General features: G+C 47.8%; 1 protein-coding gene across 2 annotated transcripts; it reads left to right on the top strand.

Annotated features, from left to right (window-relative positions):
* Positions 1-712: 712 nt before the first annotated feature.
* QRICH1 (glutamine rich 1) lies at positions 713-27352 on the top strand. Of its 2 annotated transcripts, XM_062007998.1 has the most exons (11): positions 713-827; positions 1889-1949; positions 5401-5730; positions 12855-13874; positions 17264-17435; positions 18028-18182; positions 18927-19041; positions 20354-20462; positions 20799-20950; positions 21609-21699; positions 22460-27352. In XM_062007998.1, exons 3-11 carry the CDS (start codon positions 5422-5424, stop codon positions 22650-22652), a joined length of 2316 nt encoding a protein of 771 aa, XP_061863982.1. In that variant the 5' UTR covers positions 713-827; positions 1889-1949; positions 5401-5421; the 3' UTR covers positions 22653-27352. The 2 variants fall into 2 exon arrangements, with proteins under 2 accessions (XP_061863982.1, XP_061863985.1); XM_062008001.1 differs by lacking the exon at positions 1889-1949.
* The last annotated feature ends 540 nt before the right edge of the window (positions 27353-27892 follow it).

Below are 27892 nucleotides of genomic sequence, written 5' to 3' on the forward strand. Positions count from 1 at the left end.
TTGGGAAGGTCGAGGAGGGTCCCCGAGGGGGTGCCGCAGGCAGGAGCGTGCGCAGTGTGTACAAACACCAACGCCGTCCCCCCTTAAGGTGGACTCGAAGGGGGTGTCCCCTTCCCGCCCAGGGACGGAGGGTCAGGGAGGCTCCCCCGCGAGATCGGCGTGGGCCCCGTGCCCTGAGCGCCGTGGTCGTGGGCTGCGGCCCCGCCGCGGCCGCGGGGAGGCTCTGCGCGGCCCCACGGGCCACCTTAAGCAGCGGCGGGGAGCGGGCGGCCGCGCCGAGCACATGGGACCGTTAAAGCAGCCCCGGCTCGGCCCCGCGGGGCGGGGGCCCCTTCGCCCTGCCGTCCCACCCAGGGGCAGGGCCCGGGCCCGGGCCGAGCCGCCGCTGGCGCCGGCGCGTTGGGATGTCGCCCAGGCGCGGGCCGGCGCGGGGCCTCCCCCTGGCTGCCCTGCCCGGCGCGGCGCGGCTGCGCGCGGCCCTTGCGCTGCCGGGCCCCACGGCCACGCGCCCCACGGCCAGCAGGGGGCGCCCCGCCCCGGGGGAGCGCTGCCCCTGGCGGGTCCCGGCCCGCGGCCCCCCGCAAACCGCGCCCCCCGGCGGCCGCCGCGGCCGCCTCCCCGCGCGGGACCGGCCCCTTTAAGGCGCGGGGCGGGCTCGGGCCAGGAGCTATCGCGGGACTTCGGGGGGCGTGCTCTCGCGAGGCTGGGGCTCTGCGCCGATTGGCTGCGGGGGGTTGAATGTAAGATGGCGCCCAGGGAGCTGTGAGGGGAAAAGACTCGGGGCCGAGGCAGCGGCGGCGAGAGGCGACGGCGGCGGCAGGGCCGGGGTGAGGCGGGGCCGGGCCGTGCCGCGGCGCAGCGGGGCCGCCGGGCCGGGAGGGGTGCGCGGCGGGGCCGGCCGAGGCCTCCCGTCGAGCGCGGGGGGGAGGCGGCGGCGGCGGTTCCGGGGGCGGCGCGGGCCCGGCGGGGAGGGGGAAGGGAGGGGGCGGCCCCGCCTGCGGGAACGCGCGCGGCTTGGCCGTGCACGCGCGGGGCGCGTCCCCTGCTTCCCCCCCACACCCCCGCTCCCCCCGTCCGCCCCGAACCGGGCGCGTCCCCGCCTCCCCCCTCCCGCGGGGCGGCCCCTTTCGCGCGGGCACGGGCGGCGGCGGCGCGCGCCGGAAGATGCGGCCTCCGCCTGTGCGCGGCCCTCGGCGGCCGCCGTCCCCGGCGAAGTCCCCAACATGGCTCCTGCGGTGGCGGGGCGGGGGGGGGGAGAGGCGGCGCGGCGCCTCCCGCGGGCCCGGGCCCCGCCGCGGAACAAAGGCTGCGGGGAGCGGCCCGGGTAGCGCTGGGCTCCCCGCGGGAGGGGCCGGCAGTGGCGCAGGGGGAAGCCCCGCGGGCTCAGCGTCCCTTGCTCGAGTAGCGGAGAGGGGCAGAGCCGCGGCCGATGATCTCAGGGGCTAAATATGGAGCTTCGCCTCGTCTGGGCTGGGTGACGGGGCCGTCTGTGTCGTTCCCGTCTGTCCTGGGCCTCTGCGTTTGGGGCCGGGAGCAGATGCGGGCGGACAGGGAGGACCTCTGGCTATGGTCACTGCTGCTGCTGCCTTGTTCTAAGTTCTGTCTTCCAGTAACTCCGGTGTCACCGGCTGTGCTGTGCCTGTGACAGATGTGTGCTCACACATTCCTTCCTAGTAACACTTACCAGGCTGAGGGAGACAATGGTTAGGAATTGGGCATCTCGCAGTCCTTCAGGAGGAGCTGCTAGCTGCGTGGATGATCGCATCTTTATTCCCCGATTTGTTTGTTTTTTCTTTCTCTTAATGGAATACATATTAAAAATAAAATGGTTTTAATAAAGAAAGAGGAACTGGGGATGGAAAGGGCTTCTTTGTTCTGTCTTCTCCAGAACGTTACAAGTCTAAGAGCTCAGGACAAGAGCAGCAGAAATACATGCAACATGGTGACTGGTGAGTCCAGATTGTCCACATGCTGCAGTTGTGTGTGTGTTTTCAGTAACCTCAGTCTTAAGTTTTATGAACTAACCATATGTGCTCATGATCTTCAAAGAGTTTCTTGAACTTATTTCTTGGGGGAAAAAATAAAAAATAGCAGTTTTAAAGAAGAAGGAGGAATTGCCTTCCTTGGCCAGGGAGACCTCACTGCCTGGATGCTCTTCTGGTTTTATAACTTTTAAGATGCAGTATTAAAAACACGCTGCTAAGACCTAATGAGGGTGGGTGTTGGACCTTTTTAATACATGTTTACAGGATAAATAGAATGTGTAAATTAGTGTGTTTTACTAACTAATGGTAAAAGTGGCCCCAGTGGCAGCAAGTTGCGTATTTTGCCCCACAAAAGGCTCTTGAATGCACACTTGAGCCTGAAAGAGGTTTGCTGTCAGAAATGCAGGTGGGTTTAGTTTTATGAAATAAAATGCCTGGGAGTACAGCGTCATGTTCCTGAACCTTCATCTAGACTGGGTACCTCTGCTGCTGTGCAGGATTTGGTGAAGTACAGTTTTGAGGGGTTCAGTGCTTTTAGTTAAATAACCCCAAGCAGCCTTCAGATGTGTGGGAATGACACTGTTACCTGTAGTGTCTTTAGCTCCTTCCTGATTGTCAGAGTAGGAGAGAAAACCAAAGGAAGATGTTGCTGCTGTCCTGGGGCAGGACCATATGGCACAGTGGGGTTCAGATCCCTGTGTGGTGCTTGGAGGGCTGCAGTAGCTCGGGTGGGCATTTTGGTGTTTCAGGCATTAGCAGCTCTCAGTGTAGTGACTTCAAGCAAATATAAGGGAAGATTTTTCCATGCTAGAAGGAATTGGGGAGGGAAAGAGATCCCTTCTGCCAGGTTGTGACAGAGGAAGGGTTGCTAGTATAGGAAGAGTAGCCTAGTAGGCTCTTCATTTTGATGCTAAAAAGAATCAAGATGGAACAGCTGAGCAGGGTGAAAGATTTGTGTCTAAGAAATTAATTCTGTGTTTGTTCTGCTTCCTGATGGTTGGAAGAGGTAGGTGATGGTTTGGTGGTGGACCTCTTCTTCACCTTCAGGCCCGCTGCTTCGGCGTCTGGGTTTCTGGCAGCTTCTGGTCTCTGCTATATGAGCATGATGTACCTTTGAGCAGAAGGGTGAGAGTTCCAGAACTAAAAGTGAAGGCTGGGTAGCTGCTGTTGAAAACAGTAACCCCACTGACCTCTCCACTCTTTCCCTTGGCAAGACTAATGGAAGTCAAATAGCTAATTGTTACAACATAATAAGCACCAATGCAGGAGCAAGGCAGCACCTTTCAGAGGTGAGCCTGTCCTATTCAGCAGCATCTGTAGTGTTCGTATCTGTGTTCCACCATGGCATCCTTGAGGCTTATTCCTCCAAAAAGTCTTCCCTCTCGAAGCTGTGTCTGCCAGAGCACCTCAGATCAGATGTGCAAAATGACTGTGCTCTTCTGAAAGTTTTGCTGTAGTACCAAAACCAAACAATTGCAAGTTCCAAGTAGAAAGCTGGGACAAGTTAATTCCTCAAAATACATTTTGCAGCTTCAGAACATGTAACAGAGCGTCTTACGTGCAAAGAAGCGTTTGAGTGTGCCTGGTGTAAGTGCTGTCTGAGGCACTGAGGGTGTGTGAACGAGGTTGGTCTCGATTGGTTTCACCCTGAGTGTGCAGTCACCTGGGATAAGGTTAATAATGTGTCCTGTAGAGGCATCGATTACCCTTGGGTGGCTGCTGGAGAAAACCTCATTCAGAAAAAAATAGTTTTACTCGTTCTATCAGTTGAAGCTGGCTTGAAAATGTATCAGCTGAGAATCTCTGAAAGGCAGGAGCAGTGTTTTTCTGTCGAGCTTTGGGTTTGATGGAAGCTCCTGTGTGCTGATTTTTACAGAGGTATGGGATTTACTAAGCAAACAATGTTAGCTGGTGCTTTTTACTGCACGTTGCTGCATGTTTTAAGAATATTTTCTGTAGTAATCTCATACAGCAACAAATATTGCTCAATAATTCCAGAAACTATAGGTACAGTGCAAGTTGCCTCACGTGTGTTCCCCTTACCTTTGATATTCTCTTTTTTTCTCCTGTGAGCCTGGGCCAATGCACTAGCCATGAACCTCCTCTATGTAAACAGAAGCTCCTGTGTGTTCAGACTACTGTCACATAAGAGCAAAGAGTGGTTAGAATTTGCTCTAGCTCCCACTGATTTTGCTGTGAATTGGATCTGGACGTGGGGAATATGCTTAAGTGCCATGGAGAGCCTGGAACTAACTGCCATGTTCACACAGGCTGTTGCAGTCTTGTTCAACCACATATTGCTGTCGTGGTTCCACTTTGTCAAATCATGGTAAAGTGATATCAAAGGTTCTGCCCTTGTACCTGTTCGCTTTAGGACTGCGGTCACAATGCACATAGTGATGTTTGTTCCTTTTTCCTCCTTTCTGCAGCGTGATCTAGTAGCGCTGGATCAACCTCTTCTAGTCCTAATCTTATGCTGTTTCACATCTTTTCACTATTTATCCTTTATCAAGACTAATTAGTGCCTTAGAAACAAACAGTATACTTGCTGCAGAAACAATTTGTGGGTTTAAACAGGAGAAGTCAATAAGAGAAGAATGCTATCAGAGTATACCCTAGAGCTTTCTAATGTTCTCAGGTGGAATCATCTTTTTGTGGTGTTTTTTTTCCCTTGCTCTCACATCCTCCCTGATCATATGATTTCTGTTTCTTTTACCTTCATACATGGCATGATTCATGTTAACTTCTTTCTATATTAAATGGACATCAAGAACTGATGCTGCTCTTGCCTTTGTCATTTCCAGACCTCTGCTTCTTCGTATGTGCAGTTCCCTGTTTGAGGAATCTCTTGATTCCAGCACTCTCCTTTTGCTTGCTCTGCTCAGATCAATAAGGCTGTCCTCATCCTAATAGCAGTCGTCTGAATGCTGCATCTGCTGCTCTTCCATCGTGCTTCCCGTTAGCTGCCTAGAATAGAACTGCATGGCCTGGTAGAACATACTGCTCGGTTTTCCCACCTCTGTGGTACAAAGCAGGGACACAGATATTGATTTCTAAGCTTCTCTCCCTAATAGTGCATGCTGCAAATGATTGAAACCTATGACTTGATTTCATCTGTTATGAGACTTTACCTGCTCAGGGGGAAGTACAAGGCTAGAAGCAGCAGCTCTTTGAATAGTCCCACACTTACACCTGGTTCTTGTTAAGTCTGAGCTGCTCAGGATTATTCTGAGAAATGTGTTGTAGCACAAGATACCTCACAAAACTGTAGAACTAAAGTATCTGTCTTGGTAATATGGCTGTGCATGTTTGGTAGTTCTCATACGGTACTCGGTATGAGGAATTAGTTGCTGGAGTTAGAATATCCTTGCATCAAAGGAGTGCTGTAGTGATTTTTGCTTTCTCTTTCCTTAAGGAACCCTGAGGACCTTGCAATATGAATAATTCTCTGGAGAACACCATTTCCTTTGAAGAGTACATCCGTGTGAAGGCACGAACGATCCCCCAGCACAGGATGAAGGAGTTTCTGGACTCCCTTGCTTCCAAGGGGCCAGAAGCTCTGCAGGAGTTTCAGCAGACAGCCACCACCACAATGATGTATCAGCAGGGTGGCAACTGCATTTACACGGACAGCACAGAGGTAGCTGGGTCTTTGCTCGAACTTGCTTGTCCTGTGACAACCAGTGTCCAGCAGCAGACTCAGCCAGAGCAGCAGATACAGGTTCAGCAACCCCAGCAAGTCCAGGTAAGCATCTTAAATCTTCTCTAAATGTACATATGACTTGCTAACTGTGGAGTAATGTTCAGAGCCAGCTACTGTCTAACCTGAAACCACAGGCAAGCACTTAAGAAGCAAGGCAAATTAATCCTGCATAGAACAGCACAATTTCCCTTTCATTTAAGGAATTTGGTGGTAAATGTACCTCCATTGAGCCCCTGCTGTAGGAGCATCAGAGATAGCAATGTAGTGGTATAATCTCTTGGAGAAATGATTGACAGTTCTGGTATGTACACAACTCCCTGAAGCCTTGCACTCTGTGTGGAGCTGCTATAAATACCATCCCCCCCACCAGTCTTACTTTGTCTGCTCGTTCAGGGTGGCCAGGGGATCTAACTCACCGTCAGGGGTTGGATTTTGGTTGTGGTTTGGTTTTTTTTTGTGAAATCAATAACCGTTAAAACAATTTTGCTTGAACATTATCAAAGTTGTGGTTCCTGAACTGACTTTTAAGAGGGGAGAAAGCAGGGAAGTCAACTTATATGAACCAGGGCAAGATACCTTTCAGGAAAGGAACTTTAAAATGTGCAAATGTGTCAAGATAGGTTATCCCTTTGCACAGTGGAAGGAATCTTCATTTTTTTAAATAGATATGACAGTAATTTTTATTAAGTATTAAATTGGGCAAATCTAGCACCAAAGGGGAAAAAAATCCCCAATCATGTAACTTGGGATAACTGCTTTGGTCCTCAAACATGTTTTGTAATTTGAAGAGTTTATAGGTGGCAGGGCTTTTACTAAGGTTTCCCTGTGATATGTATCCAAACAGCTGAACTCTATCTACAGCTGTAATTCTGATACACTTCTGATATGAATCTTTCAGCCTTCTGTAGCATGAATGGGAAGTTGTGAACTCTGTTCTTTTGCAACAAATGAGGGTATGGAGAGACAAATGACTGGAGATAAGGTAGTGTGAACTTGCTGCAGTGCAGTAGCTCGCGTGCTTTTATTCTACAGCAAAGACAAACTTACCTCTTTCACTGGGTAACTTGTCTCCAATTACTCTCTCTATTGAGTATATGAATGCTTAACTGGGGCTTCTGTAACCTGTTGCCCTGCAGTAACTTGTGTTGCAAGGCTTTTGAAGAATAAAAGCCTCTAGTCTCACAGACGTGGCTTGGATCTCTGTGTGAGTCTATTAAAACCGACCAAGGATGCTTTTGGTTCTGCCAGCTAGCCCATTTTTGAGGAAAAGTTTCAGAATTTAGTGGAAGAACTAGGAGCGTTGGGGTTTTTTGGTCAGCCTTGAAGATGTGGAAGGCCCACAAGCTGATTATAAAAGTCAGAAGGAATCTCTCTTTTCACCCCTCACTCTCTGCTGCAGCCTCCTTTCAGAACTAGTCAAACTTCAGGCCTGACCCCTGTAAGTCTAATAACAGAAATGAGCTGGAGGTCATGTATCAGATGCTCCAGAGAAAAATATCTCCTGACTTTCTTGAAAATAACCATATTGTTGCTGGCAGAGACTTGTTCCTGTTTGTTTGGGTTTTTTTAAACTGAAGGCTCTGCACCCTGAATGTGGACAATATGTGATGAAAGTCAAGATTTCAGTAACTTTTCTAAAGAACATTGCCTACACTCTCACCCTTGGTTTTGATGTAACTTTGTTTTAAAATACCTGCTTTCACGTCTGTCAATACAGATCATAGTTAGTATTTATGTTGCCTACCCAGCTTCAAGGTGTTAGAACCTCCCAGAACAATCAGGTGGCATGTGGTACTGGGTATGGCTGCAGCTTTTGTGCATCAGCAGTGCAACTGGACTCACGTGTCTTTGAGCAGCTAGCTCAGAATTGTCTTGAGATTTTTTTCAAGGACAGAGTGCAAAGGAATGTCTCTACCCGTTTGCAAGAGTTCTTCAAGATTTCTTACCAGGACATGATTTATGTTCAACCCATGCTTTAGCATTCACCTGGCTCAAGATTGTCACTGTGGCACAGTGTCTGAACAGAGCTGGATGTTGTGGGCGAGGGTGTCAGTGTTTCACTAGCACAGTGCACCTCACCCAGCTGGCTCACTTTGCTAAAATGCTTTTTGTGTTGTATTGGGAGAAATTTTGGTCATCTGCTGAAGCCTGTTAGCTTTTGATCAAACTTATGCCATCCCAGTGCTCAACTCGATAATCTGTTTAGTTCTTGCTAATCTAATTGCAAATCAGTGGCAGACCCTTTGGATGACTCCTCTTACGTCTGGCAGTGTGCCAGTGGTGCTGAAGGTGACTAATAATGTGACCAGTCGGATGACCTCACAGTGCCAAGTGCTGCTGATGACCTTAACGATCATAAAGATAGGACGGTGCTCAGGTTTCATCCTAGATCTTAGTTGAACAACAAAAGGCTGCATGCTCCTTTTATTTATCCTGGCAAAATGAATTTCCTATTTGAAGAAGTTGCCACCTTAGGGTTTTCTTGCCTAAAAGCTTCAACAAACTGTTGCCAGATGTTTATTTTAAAAGCTGAGTGGATGCAACTGTTGGTTTATATACTAGTCAGTGCTGCTGCACAAGTGTCTTGGAGCCCCTTCTGTGGAATCATGCAATCATTTAGGTTGGAAAAGACCTTTAAGATTAATAAATCCAACCTTGTCCAACATCACAGCAGTGCCATTAGCAGTATTAAGAAAGAGTTGAGTATGACAAGTTGTCATACCCTGTGCTGCGTTAGGGAGTGGCTGCGTTTTGCTCCAGTCAAATAAGAGTCTTTTCAGCTCTGCCTTTGGTGAGATTGTTGCTAGCTGACCTTTTGCACTGAGGCCCTGGTATTGATGATGCCAGTGAGAATTGGTTAGCACTAACTGGCCTACTGAATGTGGTATTTTTGCAGAGGCCAGTGAACATCTTGCACCTTCTTTTCTGCAAGATTGAACTGGGTGACTGTCAGAAGATATCTTTGCTTAGGGATACGTACAGTGCATGTGGGGAAGATCCTCAGTGTCAGCTTTTTATTGTCAAGAGTCTGATGGCTGGGTGGCAAGATCTTCTTGGAGAAGGCTTGTGGAGAGAATGCTACAGATGGGTAAGACTGCAGAGCTATAAGGAATGGTTAAATGTCTATACAAAATGCCTTTCAGTTAAGGCTCAAGCCTTTTTAATTGCTTAGTTCCTCATGTGTATACTGTTCAGTTCTTTCATCCTTCCCAGTCAATTTTGTGGCTACAGACCATGATAGGAAGCTGGGAATTATTGATGACATAAGGCAGGGAAAGATCCCTGTGGGTAGCTCAGAAGATCTTACGTCAGGCTCTACACAGAATACGTCTTCCTTTTTTGCTTCTGATGGATGCAGCTGGTCCCTCTCCTAGACTTGGGACTGAAGTTAAGACTGGAGGTAGGGCTACTGTTTGCTTACCTTTGGAAAACCTCCCAATAAACCATTTGTGTTGCAAGTAGTGTTAATTAGCGTTTGCTAGGGCTGAGTGTACCCCTTTAAAGAATGGTTATACTAGAGATTGATGTTTTGAAGGTCACACCTTCTTGTATATGGGAAGTAAGTTCCTCTTTGAGAGGTAATCTGTTGGGTTTTTTCCTTGATTCACGTGTTTTAACTGTTCTAGGCCTAAATCCCGCCCGGGTGCAGTACAGCTCGACAACACAATCTTGATATTGTAGCACTCCTGCTCTGGCAGGGGGTTTGGACTAGATGATCTTTTAAGAGTCACTTCCAACCCTTAAGATTCTGTGACGTGCAAGGCCTAATTTGGCCCATGGAATTCTCTTTCTGATGTTGATGAATGAGCAGAAATAAAACCTGGAGTGAGAATCTGTCTGGCAGTTGTTCTGAGAAGCTGACTTGTACACTCCCTGTAGACCTTGTTTACTTAGATAGATGACAAAGGACTTCCTGTAAAATAGTTGAATAACAAGTTCCAACATTTCCTGCCACTTCAATAATCAGTCTTTTCACCTGTGCTGTGCTTCAGATCTGTTTCATATTTGTGTGCGTGCTTTCTGGTGCAACATTAGAAGGAACTCTTTATCACAGTGTTAGTTTCTAATCTGGAGTCACTTTATCTTGAGACTGTTGCTGAAGGAAGTGTATTTTAAGCCTTATTAAGTTGGGCTAAAAAGTATGAGATGACTCTTCAGCTCTCACTTTTAGTGCAAGTGTTTGACTTGGTCTTCAGTCTTACTCTGAACTACTGGTCTTGATGTATCCTGCTACTTGCTGATGTAAACATAGCTTCAGGAACTGAGATGTATTTATGCAAAGAGTTATTTGTGCAGAGAGTTGCTGTAGGACAAGCTAGAGATCAGCAAATCCATGCAGGCAAGAGTTGGTATGCATGCTCATCTGGAGTTAGGTTTTAGGAAGTAATAGGTAGTCCAGTCAGTCCACAGATGAGATTTTCTTTGCTTGTGAATCATTTCAACCTAATTGTTTCAGAACTGTAGTTCTGCAGCCCAATTCCTTGTTGGGCAGAGAATCACCATGTGCTCAGTTCTAGACACAACATGGTTTTGAGCTTAATAAGACAGAAAATTTCCTTTAAGAGAATCTTAAAAATTTCCTTCTGCCCTCCTGTTAAGGTGCAGAGCAGACTTGTAATGCTTAGGATTCTCTAGTCAGTTAGTACTTGATCCAACTTCTAGATGTTTTATGGTAAAAAAGGTGTTTCTCTGTGTGATGGTGGCCTGCTGGGAAGTGATTCTTTTCATGCTGTTAGGTCCAAACTTCTGTCAATAAGCAGTTTTTCAGTGCTCGTAACTTGGAGTGTTTGTCTCTGCATCTGTATGGCCCAGGAATTCCCATCATAACGTGTTCTCACTTTAATCTTCTGCATAAGATGGAGATTTAAAGTCCTCCCTGTTGGTCTTGGCCTGTGAATTTATAGCATTCCTTTTTTGTGTAGTGTTCTAAAGTCAACTGCTGCTGCTGTTTACTGTAATTCTTTGTGCTCTTTATCTCAGATAGCAAGTTAGACAATGAGGTCAACGGAAGAAACTTTGGTCTCAGGCTGGGTGCAAGTCTGTAAATCTGAAGCGAATGCTTGTAGCACTCCTGGGTACAACCTACTTGAAAACAGGGAGGGATCTACTACAAAATCTAGTTGTTAAAAATGGAAGTGTAATTCACAAGGGATGCATAATGTACAGCAGGTAGAGCTCCAGTATCCTTTGAAATAGGAGCAGTCTGTAGTCTGAAGCATGATGTCCTCAGTTCACAGCGTGGAAAACTTGTAGTGATTCTGGAGTCTGACTCGTTCATCTTGTTTGATTGTGGGCTCATTCTTTGGGAGTTTACTCTGAAGCAGTAGCAAGATGTCCTAATTGCAGGGGTTAGGATTTAGTCCTGGGGAAGTATTACCTCAGGTCATGACTGCTCAGCTGCTGGAAGTGCTGGAAGTTGCCCTTGGCTTTTAGAGGCAGTGGGCTCAGGCTCTAAAGTGGTGAAAGGTTCAAAACTGTGCCAGAGGAGGTTTAGACTGGACGTTAGGAAATGTTTCTTACCAAAAGGGTGGCCAAAACTAGAATGAGCTTCCTAGAAAGGTTGTTGGTGCCCCGAGCCTGTTAGTGTATGAGACATTTGGACAATGCCCTTAACATGCATTATCTTATGGTCAGCCCTGAAGTGGTCAGGCAGTTGGACTAGATGATCACTGTAGGTGCCTTCCAACCAAAATATCCTATTCTATAAAAGTGAAAGGAAGAAAGTGCTGCTTTCTCAGGTCTGTTCTCAGACCACACCTCTCTTGCTGACAGTGCCTCTTGCTTAAACCTATTCTCTTACCTTTCTAACTGCACTTCTGTGATAAAATTGCTTCAGAGCAGGAGCAGACTGTGAAGTCTTACTGCTGACCACAAAGAATAGTCTTTGTTTTGTGTGTGTTTCAGCAGTGATGGGAACTGTAATTGAAAATTTTGTATGGGAAGAAGGTGGGGGCACTTGTAGGGTGTTCTCAGGCAGCCTGTGCAGGTTCTGAAACACGCTGCAGCAGCACAGGATAAATGGACTGGAGACCTGGAGTGTGAAGTTGCTGAGGCCCAAACTTGATATTGAGGGCTTCCTCTGACTCACAGCTTTAAGTTTGCTCCTGGACTGTCGTTAGGTAGTGTGACAGACCTTGGACAAATGAGCATTTATGTGAGAAGGGGATATTGATTTTTCATTTTGACTGTAACATAAGGGGAACTGTGTTTGGATGCAAGTCTTAACATATTGCGCCTGTTATTCAGCACTGTGTAAGTACATGAGCTAGAAAATACAACTGAGTAGTTTGGACAATAAATGGAATAATACATGTAATTAATAATTAATGTGACTCCTATTTAATGGAATAATAAATGGAATTAAATTGAATAAGTTAATAATGAAAAAAATAATTGGTTTAAATTGTCACTGCCAAAAAATTACTTTTGAAGTTTAAAAAATCAATGCTGCTGTGTTGCCTCTTAGTGCATGACAAAGGTTCAGGTTGAACCTGCAGCTTCCCATGGTGAGACTCGTTTGTGTAGCATGACTGTTAGCCATTGCTTTCCAACTTATATTTCTGTGCTTTCTGGGGAAAGAGCAAAGCTCTGGTTTCAACTTACTCATATTCATCACTGCCTATCACTGGCAAGGGATCCTGTGGCCGTTGGAGGGGCTGGGGTTGAGAGCAGTACAAGCTACAGGGCAAAGTAAGAACGAGCCAAGCTCCTGTGTTTTGTAGCGAGATAAGCTTGAGATCAGAACTGTAACGTGCATGACCTTAAAGCCTTGTGATGGCAGTGCCTGTGCTGAAGTAACATTTTAGCAATGCAAATAGCTCTGAACACTCTTTTGGCTTCCAAGGATGCAATCTGTTGGCTTGAGCCCACGGAGCTGTGAGGATGGAGATGCAGCTCACACGCTGCTCTGCCCGCACTGGGAAGCGTGGTCACGTGCAGCGCTGAGCAAAAGCATCATCTGCCGTATTGCTCTTGTCAACCAGGCACTTGTTCCAGAATAACTTGGTTGCATATCCTGAGATCTTTACTAAAGGATTAAATCATAACAGCTGGGCATGACAGCCCTGGAGCTTAGACCTCCAGTGGTGGCCCATCTGTGTTGGTGGCCCCTGCGTTGAATCAGTGCCGCTTGCCGGTCTCTAACTGCGGAATCGGTGTCGTTGCAGGTTCAGGTCCAGGTGCAGCAGTCGCCGCAGCAGGTCTCCGCCCAGCAGCTCTCTCCACAGCTCACTGTCCATCAGGCTTCGGAGCAGCCCATACAGGTCCAAGTGCAGATCCAAGGCCAGGCTCAGCAGCAGGCGTCCCAGACAATACAGAGCCAGTCTCTTCAGAGCCCCAGCCCATCTCAGCTGCAGGCAGCTCAAATCCAAGTGCAGCACGTGCAGACTGCCCAGCAGATCCAGGCGGCGGAGATACAGGAGGAACACATACAACACCAGCAAATCCAGGCCCAGCTTGTGGCAGGACAGGCCATTAGTGGTGGCCAGCAGATACAGATCCAGACAGTTGGGGCACTGTCACCTCCACCTTCCCAACAAGGCTCCCCACGAGAGGGGGAGCGGCGGATCAGCACTGCTAGTGTCCTTCAACCAGTAAAGAAACGTAAAGTGGATATGCCTATTACTGTGTCATATGCTATTTCAGGGCAGCCAGTTGCCACAGTGCTGGCCATTCCTCAGGGCCAGCAGCAAAGTTACGTCTCTTTAAGGCCAGACTTGTTAACAGTGGACAGTGCCCACCTCTACAGTGCCACTGGGACCATTACTAGCCCCACTGGAGAGACTTGGACCATCCCCGTTTACTCCGCTCAGCCACGTGGTGACCTTCAGCAGCAAAACATAACTCACATTGCCATCCCTCAGGAGGCCTACAATGCCGTCCACGTCAGCGGCTCGCCAACGACACTGGCCACTGTGAAGCTGGAAGATGACAAGGATAAGATGGTGGGAAGTACTTCAGTAGTGAAGAACTCTCATGAGGAAGTGGTGCAGACTCTTGCTAACTCGCTCTTTCCAGCGCAGTTTATGAATGGCAACATCCACATTCCAGTGGCAGTGCAGGCTGTGGCAGGGACATACCAGAACACTGCACAGACAGTGCACATATGGGACCCGCAGCAGCAACAGCAGCAGCCCACACCCCAGGAGCAAGGAGGGCAGCAGCAGCAGCTACAAGTCACTTGCTCAGTAAGTTAAAATGGCTTCTCTGTCTCAATTAGTGATTAACAACTTGTGAATATTGTTCAGAGGGAGGATGTTGGCAGACAGCTGATATCTAGGAAGCAGAGATAGCCTGGGCATCACGTAGGGTATTTGACTCCTGATGGGTGTAGAGTTGTGATGTGTTAATGTTGGTGCATCATTACGGGATTCAAACTTTCCCAAAAGAAAGTACAGTCTTGATCCTTGTAGTGTAAATTTATGGATACATGCTCATAGCTAACTTCATCATAGCAGGCATTCCAAGGGCTGCAGTCTTGTTCTGAGCAGTTCTCTGGGTTGCAGTGGACAGGCAGGGATGGCTGCAGCTAGGTAAGGTGTGCAAATACCCTAGTCACCTAGTTATCTGTTCCTTTGCACTGTACAGCACATGGAGCCCACAGCAAATCAGTGCCTGGGTAAAGAGTTGAAGTTCGGCTTGTTGTGAGCAAACTTCCTGTCTGTAACCCCACATCCTACAGGCAAGCATCTCTTGGTAGTGCTTGGCAAACATGGCAGCCAGATTTGTCGTTGTTTTGCTGTCTTTAAAGGTTTTGTTGGTAACTTTAAGCATACATTCTTTTCAGTTGGCTTTTAAGACTTGAATAACTATGAATGGCCTCTGTTATATGTGCAAAGGGATGCAATTTATCTTTTATTACCAGAAAGTGAAAAGTGATTGATCTGTCAGAGCCTGTTTTTGCTGAACAGAATGAGGACAAAAATATGCAAGTGTGCTAGCATAAATGTTGTTATAAATTCTTTCCAGTTTATAAATAACACTGGTGGCTTTATAAAGGCATATATGCCCTCTACTTCATCAGTGAGCACTGAGTCAAGGAGGATTAGCTTCTGTGGCTGTGTCAGATTATTCTGAGCTGGTTGTGGGCTGTAGCCCACCAAGGCCTTCACTAGAAAGGGTTTCCTATGTCTCTTAACTTTCAGGTGGCAGGTGCCATCTTTTATAAAGCTGTACTTTAAGCTTATGGGTCTTGCAGTGTCTGTGGTTTTGTTTGGTTGGACTGATTTGTCATATTCAAAGAGCCTTCTGTAGTTTTTCCCCCTGTATTGGTATTTCAGGGGTCACATCGTCACTTTCAGCTGCTTGAACAAACTAAATTGGTAAAACTTTTGGCCTTTCTGTTAAACAGAATTTTAAGACTTATTCTAGGGCCTTTTATGAGCATGAGCCATGTTCTTGGGATCCTTTCTGAGATATTAGCCCCAGAACTCGTTTAATAGTTACTTGTGAAGCTCCTACCAGTGCTGTGGATTCCTGTGCACGGTGGTCTGTAATTCTTGGACATCAGACAGTTTTCTGATCCTGGTTCTCTGAAGTACTGAGTTTTGCATAAGGCCTGAGATAAAGAGTCAAGCCCAGGAGGGATGCATTCTTCTTCTGAGAGGGTTGTAAATAGACTGTAGGCAATCATCAAACTTTTGGGGGTTGTCCTTCTCACAGCTGTGAGACTGGGAAGGAATTTGCCTGCATGCCTCAGCTATCCTCTGACATCCTGCTGTTGTGGGCTCCAGGCATATTGAAGCTATTTTGCTCTATCTTTGAAAAATGTGTCAGTTAAGGAACAGCTGCCAGTTCAGCAAATTAACTCCAGGCTGACACCAGCCAAGGTGTCTGTGAGGTCAGGGCAGAAGATTTCCACTTAGAATGGGCTGACAGAGGCAGTTGGCTTTGGACAGCCTTCTGCTTTCTGGAGAGTGATGGGACAGCAGTCTGGAGGAGAGCAGAGGTTCAATCCTGGCCTCTACAAAGAAGATGTCAGTTCACACTTGGGCTCCTGCCCTCTTCAAGGCAGAGGGTTGCTTGACAACTGAAGCTGTCACTATCTGCCATGATAAAAGCTGGTCTCTTTCAGTCAGTGTCCCTCTGCAGCTGTAGAAGCCTCTACTGGTGATGCAGGGGCTGATAAGCAAAGAGCTGTTAAGAGCTGATACAAAAAAACCTGAACAACCAGAGACAGTCAGGAAGATCCAGTCTGAGACTCTTGCAGATTTTGCTCCTTGAGCTGTTTATTTTGTTATGTGAAGTAAGTACAGGTATTACTAAAGTCTCTGTGCCACTTTCATGATGGTCTCTAGTACTGTCAGAGCAGTCCTCACAGATGAGTGACACTTGGCAGTATCAAGGGAAAGGTCACTTCATTATAACAAAGCCTTGCTTTTTGGGGTGTCCCTCAGGACCAAATCTTTTTTGATGCAAGAATTACTATCCCTTTAATATTTGGAGTGACAATGAGAATTTGACTAGTGGCTGTAAAGCTTCAAGGTAATCTCCTTAACTGAGGTAGCTATGAAACTGGCTGTGGCATGGGATTGAGAAGCTGCAGTAAGAATGCAGGGTGAGTGCAGCTGGAGGGCTCCCAGCTCATTCTGGACAGATGCCATTGGTTGCCTGTAACATGAAGGTTCAGTTTGCAGTAGTAGCTCTTGGTAACCTAAAGTCCTGCTGCCAAGGAAGTTTTCCAAAGGGTCTGGAGCTTCTTTAGGTCTATAGTAGGTCATATGGTGGCTTTTCACAGATGAGCAGCTGGTCCTCAGTGCTGGGGTTTGGCAGTTTGTTTTGATGCTGCTGTTTGAGTCTGTTTTCACTTTACACCTCTTAGGAGTGAATTGGTCTTGCCAGTTGCTGTGGATAAGAACAGCACATATCTATTGCATCTGCCTGTGATGGACTGAGGGCTCGTGGACGAGGGCAGGAGGGGCTGGTGGCAGTGGGCAGCACATGCTGGGCACAGCCTCTGCTGGCAGCAGCGGTGCCTGTGGCACTGCCCATGGCCCCTGCCTGCGCTGGCGGCCACTCTGCTGCCCACGGCTCACGGCTGTGTCTGTGAGGGGCCTTGGGCTGCTCTGCCTCCAGTGACATCATGGACTTCAGTGGTGGCTCAGTGACAAGTTGGCTGAAGCCACAAAATGCGTTGGAGCAAACAGGGCTTCAGCATTTATGGGGAGACCAGGAGTCTATGGATGAGAGGGCTTTAGCCTTAGAACAATCCTTGCCTTTGAAGGTGACAGCCAACTCCTTAATGGTACTGCAGCAAGAACATCTTGTGCCTGTGAGGTCTCATGTGTTGTTCTGAAAGGCTTCTAAATGCATCGAACTGCAAGTTGTGTGGATTTGCCAAAGGGGTGATAAATATGTCCATTAAAACGAAACGTGCTCTCAGAGTGACAAATACCCTTTCAGGAGCAGCAATTCAGGTTAGGCAGCACAAGTAGTGTTCCTTGGATTAATTTCTCGTCAGAGACAGTGTTGCAGAAGGCTGGTACTCTGGAGCTAGAGCTATTGCAGCATTACTTAGGTTTTGTCAAGCTAGAGCCTATCAAAATGTGTCTATAAACAGAAATGCTTTCTTTCATAGGCTCAAACTGTTCAGGTTGCTGAAGTTGAACCACAGCCACAGACTTCACCTGAACTGCTACTTCCAAACTCTCTGAAGCCAGAAGAAGGGCTTGAAGTGTGGAAAAGCTGGGCACAGACCAAGAATGCAGAGCTGGAAAAAGAAGCCCAAAATAGGCTAGCACCTATTGGAAGTATGTGTCTGGCAACATGGCCTTTCTTTCTTTTCAAGCAGGATTAGGAGTGACTAAAATGTTAACTGTTTGGAAAACACCTCTGTTCAATCAGTGATTGTCTTAAAATACAACCTTTGTTTTAGCCTGCAGTACCACTTAGTGCATGTTCCTGCTGCCCCACAACGTGTTCCAAGGGAGGATCAGCTCTGTGCTGAGCCAACTTGAGCACCCAGGCTGGCAGCAGCAGCAAAGGGCAGCGTGTGGCTGTGCTGCACGGATGGGCAAAATGGCTGTGCTGTGTGTGGCAGCCAGGCTGGCAAAGCAGCCGTGGAGTTGCTGTGTTGCTGTAGGGCAGCATTTTGTCCTTGTTGTGGTAAAAGAGGGCAAATAGTCACACAGTTGGCAGGGCAGGGAGTCTTCCCATTGGATTCTTGCCCATATATCTCTTAGTAGATCTGACAGCCTGAGATCTTGATTTATTTCAGCTTGCTTTATTATACTGGGAGAATGAGGTAGCACTGGGCCTGCCAGATAGAATGGCAAAGCTGGAGATGTGGGAAATAATATGACTTTATGGCTTCAATAATATGGCTTTGTTTTGTTTTTCCAGGGCGTCAGCTGCTGAGGTTCCAGGAAGATCTCATCTCTTCAGCTGTGGCTGAGCTGAATTATGGTCTGTGCTTAATGACACGAGAAGCTCGAAATGGTGATGGTGAACCCTATGATCCAGATGTGCTCTACTATATCTTCCTGTGTATTCAGAAGGTAGGGGGAGGACAGCTATATGTGCAGCAGAGCACATACAGGGAGGAGTCTCTGCTATACAAATGGAGACTGGGGTTTCTATTAAGCTTCTCAACAATTTCATAAGGATAAAGTATCTTTGATTTTTAAAACTAATAAATAAACCCAGATCCAATTAATTATTGCACAGCAATACTTCAGCTGCTGAGTGAGCTTGTGAAGAATGGCCGATGAGTTCAGTGTCATGAGAATAAGCAGTCTTTTTTGCCAGAGGAAGGGTGTTTGAGGAAGCTGTCAAAACTTGATCTGGGCAAAGTTTAAACAGGCAAGAACTTCGCTTTGTACTGGGTGGGAAGTCTGAGGTGGTAACGAGGGTGTGCTTTCTGGAGGAACTGCAGGAGTAGCGCTAACCTCTGAGAGGAGAACTGAGCATCTCTTTCCTTAACCTGAAAAAGCAGCATCCAGAGGAGTCATGGAAAATAACTTTCAGTGAACACACCTGAAATAAAAGGTGAAATCCAACCAGCTTTACTTTTTAAGATGGTTTTTCCTTTCTGTCTTAGCGTTCCCACGATAGGAACTGAGATGACCCACCCTGTACTGGCCTTGGTGCAAGGGGCCTCACTCTTCTAAACAGAATTTATTAGTTTTCAGTGCTATGCTGTAAAATGCTTGACTAACCAGACGTGGGCTTTTAGGATGAGATACAGTCTGAGGAATATCTGTGCTAGCACTGTACTGAGCTGTGGTGTGAATCTCTTGCAGTATCTCTTTGAAAATGGCCGAGTAGATGACATCTTCTCAGACCTCTACTATATTCGGTTCACTGAATGGCTGCATGAAGTTCTCAAGGACGTACAGCCCCGTGTTTCCCCTCTTGGTAAGAACTTCTGTTTAAGAACTTTAAACACTCCAACACCAGAAAGTTTTAAACTGAACTGAAACATGAGTGCAGTCTGGGTAGAAACCCTTTCTAAGCATTTAGTGTTCCTAGGACAGCTCCTACTGCTCTGGGAGAAAAGCGTTGTGTCTGCAGCGACTCTTGGGGTTTCTGCACGTGTTGGGCTCCATCCCTGATTGTCACTGAGGATTATTTGTCTGTCACTTGTCACCCATCAGAAGGCAGATTGTTGGGAATTGGTAGTGTTGAGAGATGGGCTTACTTGGAAGTCAGCTGACCATTGCACTAAGTCAAGCTTCCTCATGTGGAGTGCTAATAATTCTTGCCGCTAATAGGTATTGTTACTTCATGAGACAGTACCACACTGACATTTTACTGTGTAGCCAGATGGACACAGTCCACAGGACCAACGAAGTAACAAAGAGATAAACCTATGATGAGATGTGATGAGAGCCTCAAATGCTGTAATCCAGTGCAGCTCATCTCAACCCTGTGTTTAGAAATGATGGTGACAGGGCTAGGGGGGCAGATCCAGAAGAGACAGATTGTTGTGTATGTGAATGAGGTTAAGAATTGCATTTCCAGAGCACGGAAACCTGGTTTTTCATTACTTTGTTCCCTTTGATCTGATTAGACATCAGTGAAGAAGCTATTGCTTGTGTTCTGAGCAGTAAGTAGCTGATGTTACAGGCTCGATGGCTGAGTAGCACCCTGAGTTTTAGAATCTTTTTGTTTTCACTCTGGCTGTTTGATCTGTGCTTTGTCTTTCCATGAGCCTCAGAGTTCATCCTGCTGTCTGTTTATCTGTGTATTTGGAGTATAGTATTTCTGTTCTACACAAAGGGAAAAAGTCTGAGAATCAAAGGATTACTCATGTGTCCAAATACATCACTTGGCACTGTGTGCTGACTAAAGCTGCACACGGGGCCAAGAGCTGCTCTGTTACATTGGCCTGCCTGGTCTCACATATTATTGGATTAGGAGCATCTGCATTGGAGTCAAGCCATTAATTAAAAGCTGTTTAAGTGCATATTTCTTTCTCTCTGGGCTGGGATGTACAAGAGTATTGCAGAAGCATACTCTCTGCAGCTAGAGGTTGATGTATGTATACGAGGGTTTCCTAACTGTGCCTGTATTTTAAAGGTTATTTGCACAATAGTGAATCTTGATGTCAGCGAGGATCTCATTCTCCCCCTGCCCTTGAGGCTGAGATCTTCTCCAGTACTTACAAACTATAAAATGTTCTTGCTGTGACTTCTCCTGGTGTGATGCCAACCTCTGATTATTGCAGGTTATGTCCTCTCCAGTCACGTAACAGAAGAGATGCTGTGGGAGTGTAAGCAGCTAGGAGCTCACTCCCCTTCCACCTTGCTCACTACACTGATGTTTTTTAACACAAAGTAAGTACTTGGGTCTTTGGGAATAAAAGATCTTCAAACACCTTCACAGGGTTGATAGGAAGCTGCTGCTGCACTGGATTGGGGTGAAATCATGAATCTTGAGTGGCCGCACACAGAGCCCTCTTGGAGCCTCCTCAGTCAAAGACGTAGTACAACATAGGAAGGAACCAGCAGAGAGGAAACTGAGCTTGTGGCTGTTACATGCCTTGCTTCAAAGTCTTTAACTGAGTGTTGATTTGAGCTTCAGCTGGTTCACAATGAGTAAAGTAACTACTTTGCTGTTGGGACTGTGTCCTTTACTTGTCTCTGAATGTCCTGTATTCTCTCGCTGCTCAGATACTTCCTGTTGAAAACAGTAGACCAGCACATGAAGCTGGCCTTCTCCAAGGTGTTGAGGCAGACCAAGAAGAACCCTTCTAATCCCAAGGATAAGAGCACGAGTATCCGCTATCTGAAGGCTTTTGGCGGGCACCAGACAGGACAGAAAGGTAGTGTCTGGAAGTTTTCTGTGGGAGTATTTACCTACTGGGCTTGTAGGACGTAGATGAACGTGGAGATGTCTGTGGGTAGGGCCATGAGAACCCACAGCTCTGCCAAAGCAGGAGTTTTCCCTGTCTTTTGGCTGAGCAAGCCTAGTACTTTCTAAAAATGAGCATAGGGACCTGCCTTACCTGAGGCACACAGGGCTTATGGAGAGATAAGGAGAACTCTTTTTTTTGTTACTTTTGGGTTTTATGGGCAAAGGGGCTGTTGGGTATATAAGTGTTTATGAACAGAGGGAGAAACTTCTTTGGGAGGGCTTCTCCTATTTTGACTTGTGTGAACCCATAGAGAATCCATACAGAAGTACAAGTTGTCCTCTTAAAAGCACAGACCCGGGATTCAGCTGAAGCATTGGTTATGAGAATTCTCTCATTTGGGGCAGTTAGAGGAGAAATGGAAAGAAGGATATGGGTGGGTTGTACTGGTCAGTGGCCTGGGGCTAAAGTAAGGTCTCAGTGTAATGCTCTGGGCATTTGTCACCAGGTGCCTCTGCCCTAGAACACCTCTTGCACGGAAACAAGGTGTTTTGGGGCTATACAGCCCTGCTGGGTTTGCTGTGCTTATACAGAGGGTCTGACAGACTTCTGGGGGGCTGGTGTGTAGTTACAGATGACATGTATGCAGAGCAGACTGAGAATCCAGAGAACCCCCTGAGGTGTCCGATAAAGCTGTATGACTTCTACCTCTTCAAATGGTGAGAGCTCTTGTTGGTGTCTGTGGTTGCTTGTCTTCCGTGACTGTTGAGCTGCATCTTGTGGCTGGGCTGGTTCTCAGGGCTGGCTTTTATTGCTGGCACAGTTTCTGCGTTTGCATAAAGGTACTGAAATGGGGAGGGCCATCGATGTGAGAGGGTGGGATTTACTCTGATGGCATGTAAGTTGAACTTCTATTTAGAGACAAATCCTGATTTGTGAACTGGTGGCTGCTCTTAATCTCACACTCCAGAGGTTTGCTGCATTGGCATGAGCTCGATGTTCTGCCTCTGACTTGCAAGCGAGTCACCTGGAAGCATCCGCTGCTTGGTGAGGTTAGGGTCCTGTTGGAATCTGCTTCTGAACAAAAATGAGGGCTTGCTATGGAGATGGGAGGCAGCCTCGAAGGGCTTGCCTCTGAATTACTATTCTGAGAATTAACGGCAACATTCCTCTGCTCAGCTGGGTCTACAGCTAGCCTGGATGTGAAAATACCCCATCCTTGCTCCTCTCTGAAAGACCCCTAAAGCCATGTGTGTGTGATCCTTAGTGGTGTGAAATCAAAACTCCCTGTAGTCATCACCATGGCTTTTTAAGCTTGGCATGGCCCAAAAGCTTTGAGGCCACTGTAGCTCTGGACCTTCGTGTCTCATCAGCCAGATGTTCGCTGTCAGGAATTGTGGAGCCTGGGGTGAGGACGGCGCTGTCTGTCCCTCCCAGGACATGCTGTTAGTCTGGTTATTTCTGATCTTCCTCACGCAGCCCCCAGAGTGTGAAAGGCCGGAATGACACGTTTTACTTGACCCCGGAGCCAGTGGTGGCCCCCAACAGCCCTATCTGGTATTCCATCCAGCCGATCAGCAGAGAGCAGATGGAGCAGATGCTCACCCGGATCCTGGTGATACGAGAGATTCAGGAAGCTCTTGCCGTGGCTAATGCCAGCACCATGCACTAAGGCATCCTTCTTGGCTCAGAAGGGGTGGGGCGGGGTGACGGGGGAGGGACAAGCAAAGATAAATTGTACAGACTTTTACACTAAAGGAGATGCCTAAGTTTTTGGTTTTTTATTGGTGTAGTTATGAAGCCCTTTTAGGCTTCTTCTCTTTAAAAGAATCTAAAGGAAAACCTACCCATTGTGTATCCTACCCAACACACCAAACTGTTGGAACCATTGGAGGCTGCATACCCCCTGCGAGCTGGGAGCTGTGGAAAGCTGCTGGTTGACTCTGGTGTTTTTTTATGACGTAGAAAACATGAACCTACAGGATTGGCCTGGATTGCTGGGGCCTCTGTCTCCTTGGAGCACGTGCAGCCTCGAGGGCACAGAATGATGGATGGACCTGCTCAGCCAGTGGAGGAGAGGCAGGCATCTTCTTTTCTTGTGCTTGGACGTTAAATTGCTGTTATCTTGGAAGGAAGAGGAGAGAGTGAACTGCAGTTGTGATTTATACAAAAACAACCCAAACCAACGATTTCTATTCAGACCTTTAAGTGACATTTTTAGATGTTAAAAGTACAAACTTTACCACACTCTTCTTTTTTGGCCTAACATTGAGGCCTTAAACCTTGAGGCTCCTGTGCCTGATGGATTCTTGTAACATACACTTGTGTATCATATAAAGATACCACCCTGTTTCTCTTATGTATTCTTACTCTAGTTGTTTATTAAGAATGACGAGCACGTCTTTTCAACATGCCATTGAACAATGTGTCTTTATTTGGGGAAGAGTGAGCTGTGAGGGTGGGGGGGTCATTATACAAAGATCAGTATGCAAACTGGTTGTTCTCATCCCTGTGTGTACTTTCCAGCTCGAGTCTGCTGGACTTCTTTCACCCCTACAAACTAGGAAGGTAGAAGGAGATTAACCTGAATGTCTGCTTGCTGATGGAAGCTCAGTGTCAGGCTAGGAACATGGCATCTGAGAGACACGATGAGACTGTCCTGATGTTCTGTGGCCAGCCTGTGAGCTTCACCCCTAGCCAAACTCCCTTCTTCCTATCTTCACAAATGCATCACACCAACGGCATGATGGAGGAGCGTTGGAGGGAAAAGGCCTTCCAGGAGCAGCACCTGGCTTACTCCTGCTATTTAACAGCCTTTTCACAATTTTTAACACAGCTGCATAGCTTCTGGCATTATTCATGGTCATAAACCCCAGCCCTGTAGCCTTGCCTTGCTGCATCTTAAATGGTTGCTGTATTTTATCTCATTAACAAATAGTCTGCTCTTTTGAAGCCAATGGGTAGCCAACTGTGCTTGAAAGGGGAGATCACTCTAGCCAGGCTTGTTACTTGTGCCACCAGCTTCTTGGACGAGGAGAGATGACTCTGCTTCTTGATCTTGTCTTCCCCGCTTCTCCATCTTGTGTCCCTTCCCTGTTGCAAAATATATAGAGATCTATTTAAAGATATATTACAGAACTTAAACTTGTGTACAGGCAAGCAATTTTCCTGAAGCTTCTGTGACCAGCACCTGTCTGTACTGGGAAGGAAGATCTGCCCTGTCGGTTGTAAATGATGAGAGTAGCTGCAATGTTCCCTGTCTTTGTGCCCTTGAGCAGGATTGAGGTGTGTGGGCTTAGAGACTTCAGGCGCTTCAGGTGCTTCATGTTGATGTTGGTGTTGATGAGAAAGCAGATGTGCTTCAGCTGGTTGTTGGTATGAGCAGTTTGTTCCCTCTATAGGATTCTGCCCAAATAAGTGCAGAGAGATGAAGTAGCAATGCACTGTTGTTTGCTAATACCTATACTCTAAAATAGACCCTTAGCTGTGAGTGTCTGCCCTCAGAGTCATGCCAGGGGAAAACAGCCCTGGGCTGGTGCCCCAGTCCCAGTGGGTAAGTTGGGAGGGTGGTGCCTAGGTGGTGTGTGGGGCTGGCTCTCAGGATGGCTAGTACTGCTTCAGCTCTCAGCAGCCTGGCATCCCTTTACCCTACCTTAGTGACTGGAATGTGCATCCCTGGCTCTAATTTAAGTGTTAAAGGAGGTGGTTAGGGGCGAGCTCCCACTTTTTGAAGCAGCTGGGTGTGCTTGTTGCTCAGGATGCCCATCAGGCCTGCACAGGGTGGATTTCCCGTTCTTCTGGGCAGTTTCTCTTCCAAGCAGAGTTGCAAAGAAGTGAGGGACACAGCAGCCTGTGCCCGAGGCCCAGCGTGTGCTCTGCAGTGCTGCATGGGAAGGCAGCTCCCACACCTGGGTGTGAGCCACCTGCTCTGCCTGTCTCCATCAGCAGCACAAGTCATCTGCCAGTGCCTGTCTGCAAAGTTGCTTCATTGGGTGGCTTTGGGAGCCGCCTCTCGCTCTGAACATTGCCAGAAGCTTGACAGATGCTTGTTAGGGTTGTTCGGGGTGAGGGGTGAACAGACCCTTCAGCTGAGTTTTTTGGGGAAAGAGAATTTTGTGTTACCTTAGAATTCTAGGTTGTGCCGTTCCCTCCCCTCCCATTAACTGCAGGATGATCTGAGATCTTTGTAGGGGAGCTGAGTTCTTGATCTTGGAGGACACCACGTAAGAGCAGGAAAACTTGGCACAGAGTGAGCCTGGAGATCTGATGATTGGATTTGTCCTGATGGACTGAAGTGTTTCCATTGTGTTCTTGTCGTTGGGATGTACAGAGGAGAGGGATTTGCTGACGTGGAAGAGGACTGCTGTACTGTTCTGTGCTCTCTCCTCACAATGTGTGCTGTGTTAACTCCCTTCCCTGCTTTTAGAGACAATCGATATACTGTGACTTAAGGATTATTGTCCTGGACCTGGCTTCTAATCTGGCTCTCTGGAGCTAGTTTAAAAGGTACAGTATTTCTAGAATATAAATGTGATGTTCTTTGATAGTGAAGAACATGATCTGTTCCCTTTTTAGGGGCTCCTAGGAAGACGTGCACAGAGTAGCACAGAAGAGTGCTGAGGCTTGGGGTTGCTGTCCAAGTTCTGGGAAACGTTCCCAGTCAAACATGTACAATAGCTTTTTAACACTTTCCTATAACCAGCTCAACTGCTGCTTAAAGGGCATTCCCCTGGCTCCTGGAGTGCCAAACTGCTAGCTCTTGTATGCCTGGTGGTGTTAAGGGAGAGCTCTCCCTGCCCTTGGCCTTGTGTGAGACAGGCCCAAGATGTGTCCATCTCTGTGTAAACACAGCTGAGAAGTCAAGCTCAAGCTGGAGACCCTGTGTTGTGTGTTTTGAGCTGTGCCCATCTTGTCTCTGTAGTGTGAAAGGAACCCTAGAAAGCAGAGTATGACTGACTTGTAAAACACCTCCCATTCCGCCATGAGACTCGTGTGCTGTCCTGCCAGACACCGCCAGCGTTGCTCTCCTAAGGAAGCTCATAGCCTCTCACATGCTTGTCCATGGCACTGTTGATTTTTCTGTTCTTTCAAGATTGGAGCATTTTCTCTCAGTGGTAATGGCTGAAGCAGCAGAGAGCAGATTAGAGAGTGGTTCTTCACTCCTGTCTAGAGTGGTGAGCAAAGGGAACAGCCTAAGGAACTTTGTAGGGCTCTCATCGGTTGGCTGCATCACCCTCTTGGACTTTTGGTGGGAAACAAGGTCTGAAGTAGTTCCTGAACTGTTCTGCCCGATCCCTAAACAAGAACCTTCTGCACTGTTGCTCCCAGGGCAGAAAGCCAGAGTCTTGTTCTCGCCTGCATCAGGGCTGCTCTCTGCCTTGGTGTGTAGAAGGGATTAGGCCATCTGCCAGCCTCCTACGCTGTGGTTAGAACAGACCCAGAAGTGGTAGAAAAGAGCCCTCTGAGCTTACGTAGGGCAGAGGACTTGCCAATACCGCAGCTGCTTATCCTCTGGCTGGTCTGAGGGCTGCTGGGCACTGATGGGCTGCCCAGTCCAACCAATCAACCTTCTCATCAAAGTTTAATAGTGACTTACTTGCAGTCAGCATTTGGACTCTTAAGTCATTGTTACAGTGGGATATAATCTGTCTTCCACCCTAGACAGGGCTGTTCTCCCCAACCTTCTTGCTGGAGCTGCTTCTCTCAAATACTCCAAGGAACCTACCTTATCCTGATGTTTCAGCTTGTTCTGTTTCACTGGTGCCAATGCATAGGAAAGAGCCCTTCTCAACTCGAGCACCTTCTTACCTTAAGGAGCATCTCAAATCTTCCATGAGTCTCATTGCCCAAACTGTCTGATGTGATGGCCGTGCCCCTGGCATGTTGGTTCCCTCCGTTGCGTGGCTGAAGCTCAGCTCTGCAGGCCCTTCCCTCCTATAACCTTGTGCACAGCAGCCATGTTTACCTGCTTCTCTGTTCTCATTTGAGCTCATCAGAAGGGGGAGGCAGATGGAACCCACTTACAGCAGCAATAAACCAAGTCTAGAGAGGGAACTGCAGGAGAGGAGGTGGAGGGATGTGTGGGGAAGGCAGGGTCCCATTGCAGCCCAGAGCCTCGCTTGATAATGAGTGTGCAGCCTATATGCAAAATCCGTCTTGTCTGTCCCTCCTGTGTTGACCTTGGTCTAAACAGCACATGTGATTGGCATCCTGCAAAGTGACCTTCAGAACTCTCCAGTAGCTTTGCCCCGTGAGTAACTCACACTACAAATCATTTTAAAGAGATGCACTCAACTATTTTTTTAATTTAATTTTACTCTTATATTCTCTGCTCTTTGTAATCTGCTTGGAAATAAAATGTTTTTCCCTGCAGCCTTTGTTGTAGTCTGTTTGAGAACCATCAACGTTTGCCGGGTGTTTGTATGGAACAGGAGCCCCCTTGGCTTGTTCAGTGCTGTGGCCCGAGAGGCGAGAGCAGCATGTGCCTCCCCGGCAGGGCTCAGCCAACCTTCCTTAGCGCTGTCCTTGTTTAAAAGAAAGGGTAGAGCGAGCTGTGAAGCTGATCTTGGTCTGGCAGGCTGCCTCCCCTTCTGCTGCTCCTGGGCTGGGTCCCGCTGCCTCGCCAGTGCGTGTCCTTGGCAGCAGCTGCCTTTGGCTGGCGGCGCTCCTGGCCCCGGCCTCGCTGCTGAGTGTCGCGGGGCCAGCGCTGGTTGCGGCTGGCGGCGGTGCCAGCCTGGCCTCTTCCTTCACTGCAGAGCCCAGGGCTTTCAGCTCTGTCTGCGAGCTACTGATCTCTTGGCTTAAAGCTTCAAGCAGCATGGTGGGTCCTGTGGCTGGCTCTCAGCTGTGAAGGGGCTGCCTTCTCTCAGAGCCCCGAGGGTCCCTGGAGGCTGCACATCTACTTCTCACAGC

The sequence above is a fragment of the Colius striatus genome, chromosome 15, assembly GCF_028858725.1.
Source record: "Colius striatus isolate bColStr4 chromosome 15, bColStr4.1.hap1, whole genome shotgun sequence".
Classification (NCBI taxonomy): domain Eukaryota; kingdom Metazoa; phylum Chordata; class Aves; order Coliiformes; family Coliidae; genus Colius; species Colius striatus.